At 44.0% G+C, this 7,321-nt stretch overlaps 1 protein-coding gene across 4 annotated transcripts in view; it reads left to right on the top strand.

The window, feature by feature from the left end:
• Nucleotides 1-1,029: 1,029 nt before the first annotated feature.
• CFAP91 (cilia and flagella associated protein 91) overlaps nt 1,030-7,321 on the top strand; it is a 30,312-nt gene continuing 24,020 nt past the window's right edge. Inside the window, exons 1-4 of one of the 4 annotated variants that reach the window (XM_068181956.1) lie at nt 1,030-1,074; nt 1,510-1,583; nt 3,670-3,821; nt 6,666-6,749. In XM_068181956.1, coding sequence (XP_068038057.1) covers nt 3,694-3,821; nt 6,666-6,749 — 212 coding nt within the window. In that variant the 5' untranslated portion in view covers nt 1,030-1,074; nt 1,510-1,583; nt 3,670-3,693. Of the gene's footprint in view, nt 1,075-1,105; nt 1,194-1,509; nt 1,584-3,658; nt 3,822-6,665; nt 6,750-7,321 lie in introns of those variants that run through there. The other 3 variants (XM_068181953.1, XM_068181954.1, XM_068181955.1) reach the window with 3 other exon arrangements.

Genomic DNA, 7,321 nt, shown 5'->3' with positions numbered 1-7,321 from the left:
CAGTGACGCCACCACCTCCCCGTGCAGTCCATCCCAATGTCCAATTCCTCCTAATGTCCAATCTAAACCTCCTCTGGCACATCTTAACGCTGTGTCCTCTTGTCTTGTCACTGGCTGCCTGGGAGAAAAGGCCAATCTCCAGCTGGCGACACCTTCCTTTCAAGGAATTCTAAAGACATAAGGTCACCAAGGCTCCTTTTCCCCACGCAAAACAGCCCCAGCTTGCTCAGCCACTCCTCGCAGGACTTGAGCTCCAGACCCTTCACCAGCTCCCTTGCCCTTCTCTGGACTCACTTGCACCACTTTACAGCTGCAGAAGTCCTAAGTGACAACAGCAAGGCCAAGAATAAGAATATCCAGGCTTGAATCCTGTCCCTAACTGTAACTGCTAAACCAGATTTCCTGAGCACTAACCGAGGGTCCCGGGAGCATCACATGAAACAACTCCAGCAGCAGCTGCTGAAAAGCAAAAATACACGTGTCCTTCCTTTCCTCACTCGTGCCCTGTCCCCTCAAAGTCCAGCCACATCCCCGCACCAGCGCCGCTCTCCCGGAGGCGGCACAAGATGGAGGCGGCCGGGCGAAGCCTTAGGGCTCTGCGGAAAGCGGGCGCGGGGCGCTGCAGGGAGCAGGAGCACAAGCAGCAGGGGAAATCGCCGAGGGGCTCGCCTGCCCGCCGCACAGGCACGATCAGCCGCCCCCAGCGCCGGGCAGGGCAGGGTTCGGCCGCAGCCCCGCCCGGCCGCAGGGGCGGGACATTCCCGGCCCCGCCCGCCCGCCGTGGCCATGGGAACGGCAACCGCGCCGGAGCCGCTCGGTGGGGACGCGCTCCCGGCCGGACCTTCGGCTGCTCCTTCGGTACCGAGCCCGGCCGACACGGCAGCGCCCTGCCCGCGGCTCCGCCCCGCTGCAGCCCCGGCCGGCGGCCCCGGTACGGCCAAGGCCGAGCCCTTCGGCGGGCGCGGGGCCGGGAGTTGGGCGGGACGGGGCGTGAGGCCTCCCCCTGCCCTGCCCCAGGGACCCCCGCCCCAGGGACCCCCCAGGCCCCGGCGCCGTCGCCGAGCTCGGCACGAGGTGGGTGCCGCCCGAGCAGCGGGCAAGCGATAGGGCTGGCGGCTCCAGCGAGGCTGGGACCGTGAAACATTAGCTGGAGCAAAGCCAGCTCTGTGTCCCAGAGGGAAGCATCATGTACAGTATGGCATTTCCACTGATTACCATTGCACCATGCCTTCCTTTTAATGTTTCGTGTCATCACATTTTCTGTTCAAGTTGACGGTGCCTCCAAAGGAAGCAGATTTTTCTACTAGATTTTTCACCTGTATCTTCCACAGAACAGTAGGATTTCAGCTCTGAGGCTCATTTGCATGATGGTGACATCTGTCTGTTTGATACAGAGACATATATTTCAGTTCTTTCTTTTTAGTTCGTTTTATACTCTCTTTTAGACAGACTTTTAAAGAGGGAAGTGGAGCCTGATGATTCGTGCTGATTACTCAAATATGTAAGTAGACCCTCTGTACACACTGTGAAGTGAGAAGGAGCCTCCAAAGTCAAATGTCCACGCTCAACTTGGTGATAGACTGGTAGGTGTTGGCCAAAGACAGCTCACATGTTCACCTTGTCTTTTTCTGCATACACATGGGTAGAAACTCTGTCTTAGTCCTAAGCTGCTCCCTAAAACCAGCAAAATAAAAAGAAAAGAAAGAAGATTTATCTAAAACAGGACAACACAGGGAGTAGCCATGATTGCTGGCCTACAGTGACCCTGTAACAGCAGCCTAGAAATACCCAGCATCATATTCTGACTAATTTCCTAAGCTGTGTGTCAGTATTTTTAATAGACTGTCTTCAAATGCTGGTAATTATAGCTTGTATATGTTACTTAGATCTAATAAAATAAGTGGGCAGCTGCTGGGCTGTTGCTCAAGCAGAGCTGTCATTTCACACAGTTCCTCGCTTTCCTTGGGAGATACTTACACTACGGATCATTGTAGTCTACACAGACTAAAATGAAAACCTAGCAACATCTAAGCAGCCAGTAAAGCCAGCAAATCTATGCTGATTCTTCATACAGAGTTAGCAGAGTTTAACTTCCTAGCTAATCCTTACCTAGCTAGCCCGTGCTTAGCTTCCTACTGCATTTGCTCCCCTGCTGTCAGTATTCCCCTTAGCTAGTTTAAAACCATCTAGGGCATGTCTGTGGGGGTTGCAGTCACACCTTCAGACAGCAGTGACTGATAGCTGCACCGGGTGCATACAGGTAGAATGCCAGAGGAAAACAGACTTGATGCACCTGCACAATGAATTGGATTTTAAACAGAGTCCTCCTGAAGCCAGGCATGTGGCTGAGGCTGCAAGACAGATACTCTGAACTCAGACTTCATTGCTGTACAGCAAGGAGAAAAGCCCTGAGCAGCTTTCCAACAATGGAGTCAAGGAGAATTTTTTGTGAAGAATGTTGCTGGATGTCTCTTACTACATTATCTCAGAATATTTCTTATATCTACATGAAAACAAAAAAGTATTTGTCTGCCTGTCAGTAGAGAGACAGAGCTGGGAACACTGCCTGTTATCAGTGATACCCTTGCAACAATATGGCTGTGGTAACAGTTCAGACCAGATGAAGTAAGCAGGCATCCTGTCACTAAAGTTGCCATGTCACAGGTGTAATGGTGCAGATGGGTGTGGTGGCAGACTCTTGCATAAAACATGTTTTAGAATCAATCAGCAAGTATATAATGTGCAATTCAAAACCCTATATCCATGAATTCTTAATCTGTAGCTTCACAATTTGGGATGGACAGAGGTTGTGGTACTATTTGTTCATAGGGTATTCCAAACGCGCAAAAGTTGAACTCCTTTTGAAGATAAATGGAACAAAAATATAATTTTGGGCACAGCAAGCAGCTACTCATGGTAGGGTGGCTAGATCTTCATCAACTGACACTGTCTTACATTCTGGCGAGTATTCTTGAAATGTCACCTGTATGCATTTGAGTTAGCACCTGCTGAAATGAAAGGGTCAATTCACAACTCAGTTCTGATTTTAGTCTTTACAGACGCTCAAGCCAATAGAGATACATCACTTATGATTGCAAAGATTTATCGGCAACCATAAATTTAGCAATTTAAGGTATATCTACCCAGGGAAATTAGTCCTTAAAAGGAAGGGTTTAGATGTTTAATGTAATCATTTTTGTATGCTAGCTCCCTTTGAGTTATTTTTAACAAATGCTAAAATTGTTCCAGTATAAAATAATGTGACTTTACCCTGCAAGTGGAATATGTTACTTAATTTCTAGAGCACTAGAAATAGGAGGGAGTTACATGGGGTAATGTGCTAGAAGTTCACATTGCTGCACATTCACAGTTACTGCACACTAACTTCTTTATGTAACAAACTGTTAGACCTTTTGGTTTTCAGTATAAGTTTAGCACTGGAAAACAGCCAGAAGACAAATCTGTGCATCTGCTGCTAGTCTGGTATGCTCCACATCTTGAGAAGAACCATCTAACTAGCTGACATCATTAGCATGCGTATACTGCCTTCTTTCCCCATCCCAAATGTGCAGTCCTGTAAATCACAGCAGGCTGGAATTCTGCTCTCTTTAATGCTGTTTGAAGTGGCTAAATTACAGCCTCTCTTCTTTGTGTCTACACAAATGCTAGGTGAAGGCACTGATATTCTGAAGCATGGCTACTGGACTGATTCACTTTCCAGCCTGCAGTTTGTGTTTCAAGGGTGAAGATCCAGTGCCTGCATATATTGGTCGAAGATGGAGGACTCAGCAGCGCCTGGAGGCTCTTCAGCAGCTTGCTGTGTAAGTGTTCTATGGTTGGACAATTTAAAATGAACATACGAACAAAGCCAACAAAAAGCCATGCACGCTGAAGTGGAGATGACTGCAATTTGCTCCTACTTATATCTCCCTTGAAATTAAGAGATTGCAGCTGTTGTGGAGTATGGTTACCCATCTGTTTCTTACAGGGTGGATGTTGCACATTCCTTCATCCCTGTGCTATCTGCTTTGCATCGGTTGCCATGAAAAAGAAGAGAGTTATTTCAATCTCTTACAGATCAGATGAGTTATGAAGACTTCAGTGACTCATGTGTGTTACTTCAGTGGGAGCTCTTTGATTTTAGTCCCGTGCAATTGCAGCTGGTTAGGTTGCTTTTGCTGCTCCTTCCGGGGTCCTTGGGGCCTGAACCAGGGCACCACATTTTTAGGGGTTTCTTAGTTGAGCTTTTTCCTGGGGTCACAATTTGGGTTCTAATTCAGCAGATATATTTAAAAAAAGTTTATGCGTTTTGCCACACCACAGGTTTTAAATCCTCTTGTAGCTGTATTCAAGACTGTGGGCAGCAGCCTAGGTTTTTGTCTTCAAAGGTTCTTTCTGCTTTAAGAAACTGACTTTAGACCATGGGCTTTTCAGATGGTGCTTGTTCTGGGGTTGCTGGTAACTGAGTTCTGCCACATGCCAGACAATAATCAAAGATGCTCAAGAGTGATACAGTGGATTTCACACCTGGTTTTGTTCTGTTTCAAAGGCATATTCTTCTAATTTCCACAATAAAAAAAAAATTGGAGTATTTTTTTCTTAATACTATTTTCAGTATTTCAAACTGTCCCCAGCACATGAACACCTCGGTGGCTTCTTACATTTTGCCTGCAATTCTGTAACAACTTGACACCTGCACTGCTTTAAAGTTAATTTACATTTCAACAACATATATTTGCAAAATGTTTTGCCATTAACAAAAAATGAGAAATACATCCCCTCTGTTTCAACCTGCATTGATTGACAGTGCTGCTGATACGGAAGACAGAATATTTCCCAGCTGTCTTCTCAGTATTTGCATTGCCTCTGCAAGGTTACTGGGAATAAATGTTTGTTTATTTCAGCAAAGTCAGCAAATATAAGTCAAGGACATGCAAGAGGCAGGATCTGTGGAATAAAAAGGGCTTTTTCCCTGGGTTCCCATTGTGCCTATAACTATACCATAACAGGATGAACGGTTTATGCTAATAAAGTTAGATCATAAGAATAAGTGCCCACCTGTGCTGAATGAAACACAAATCCATCTGGATGGAGCAACAGTCTGATATGTAAAGAGTCAGTTAATGGAACTAGCCATCAGCTCAATTAACTCATTTGAATTACAAACACAACTTCACAATAATAGGTTGATTAGTGCTGAGCAAGTATATCGGGTTACGACATTGCATCTCAAAATATTCCCTTCTCTTTTCTTATGTGATGTGACTGAAAGCTTTGGGAAGAGATGACTTTGAACTTACCTTGGCAGTAAATTGTGTGTCACTGGAGGTTAATGAAGCGTCTCGCTCAAAGCTTTCCTGTGGCAGGTAGCCATACTGTGCCTCCCCAGATTCCACAGCACAGTTTGCAGGAATTAGATGAGGGCTTGGAAGTCAACTGGTCTCAGCATGTAATCCTCTGTTTTGATCTCAGCTGTCGAGCGATGTTAAGTATTGTTAATTGTATCTCTGTAAATATACCTTTGTAATTAAAATCAGGCATCAGCAACCAACCCAAATACCCACAAGCCCATACATCTTGAGGTCAGAATTCATACAAGTTGCCAAAAATGGTCTTATAGAAAAACTGGCCTTCAGGACTTGCCTTATACGTAGCTCAGAGAAATAAAATCATCATGGAATCATAGAATGGCCTGGGGTGGAAGGGACCTTAAAGATCATATGGTTCCAATCCCCTCGCCATTGACACGGATACCTTTCACTCAGAGTTCCATCCAACCTGGTCTCAAACACTTCCAGAGATGGGGCATCCACAACTTCTCTGGAAATAACTTATATTTTTTGTCTTTAACAACTGTGCAGGTTGAGATGAGTAAGACTGGAGTATAAAGCAGTTTTGAAATCAAATAGCAATCCTGATTAATAACTTCCAAATTTCTCAGTTTTACCCATTATCTCACTGACTGCCTTAATGAGGTTTTCCACATGATCTTCCAAAGCCTTAAAGAAGACTCTTCAAGATGCTGGAGTGAAAAATTTAAACAGTCTGCCTAATTAAAATTCAAAATGGGGGAAAAAAAAAGAAGTGTTCTTGCAAAAGATATGGTTGTTCCAGCATAGATTTTTAAACATTCCTGTGATTGTCCTAATTTTTCTCCTTTACTGGAGAACTCAAATTGAAATTGCTGATTCTAAATTTTCAAACATTTGCTCAAAATCTCTTTACCTGCTTTTCAAAGGTAGAAAATATCTTCTGCTTTGCTCGTTCTGCGTCTTTACACATACTTGGAAAGTGTTTCACTCTTAAGATAATAAGCTTGTTCCCCCCACTTCCAATAAAAGTGGTTTCCTTTACAAAGTCAAGCATGTACAAGTGGTTAATGCTTTTCATATCAAGCTCATAAGAAGGTTTTAATAAACGCCACAAAGACCATTTCTTGACCACATGTAGCGGGAAATAAAGTGTCAAACTGTTTTGCTGCATAGGTAAATGTGAAAAAACCAAAATATAATTGCTTGTATAAGTGTGAGGCTTGGGGGGAATTTGTAGTGTGCATGTTGGATAGTGCAACCAGAGGGGAGAGAGAGGAAAAAAAAAGGCATAAGCAATAAAGATAACTGCTCTGAATGTACTTCCTAAATGATATCCTGTATTTTGGCTTTCAGAGGTCAGTCTTCTCTTCAGATACCTCAGGTTGTGTATGAAGATCCTGAAGTTGATGGAAGGAATCGCTACAAATATTTTGCACGGTAAGGAATGAACTGATTTGAAACAGGGTTCAACTTCTTTCTGTGCATTTTCAAGAGCACCTAAGTAAACGCCAGAGCATTATTTTTCTGTATCTTCTGTCAGTACTTTGATAAAATAGAAAATTTTAATAGTAACCAGGTCTTAAAACACAAGATCTTTCTAAATTGACACTGTGACAGAATTTTCAGTCATGAGTTACCATATAAGCAAATATATCAGACATTCTGTACTTAATAAGAAAGCTTTGGGCTGTAGATCATCCTGTGCAAAGGAAGAAGATATTTAGAAAGCCAGTGTGGTTCTCCAGACCCCTAGAAAGGTGTTTTCTTAAGAAGGAACCTTTCAACTCCCAGTTTCTGCCATGAGCAGAAAGGGAACAAAGGGAAGCCTTGATTAACTTTTCATCCATATCCCTTACTGTAGGACTGCTCTGCTCCTTCCACAAAGGCACTACAGGTCAGCAATGGACTCAAGATCTGAACCAACAGCTACCATATAAGCATTCTTGACTTAGTCATATACACTTTGAATTGCATTCACTATTTTACTTAGCAGCTATTGGCCACTATAT

The sequence above is a fragment of the Anomalospiza imberbis genome, chromosome 2 (assembly GCF_031753505.1).
Source record: "Anomalospiza imberbis isolate Cuckoo-Finch-1a 21T00152 chromosome 2, ASM3175350v1, whole genome shotgun sequence".
Lineage (NCBI taxonomy): Eukaryota > Metazoa > Chordata > Aves > Passeriformes > Viduidae > Anomalospiza > Anomalospiza imberbis.
This window is presented reverse-complemented; position numbering and strand designations above follow the sequence as displayed.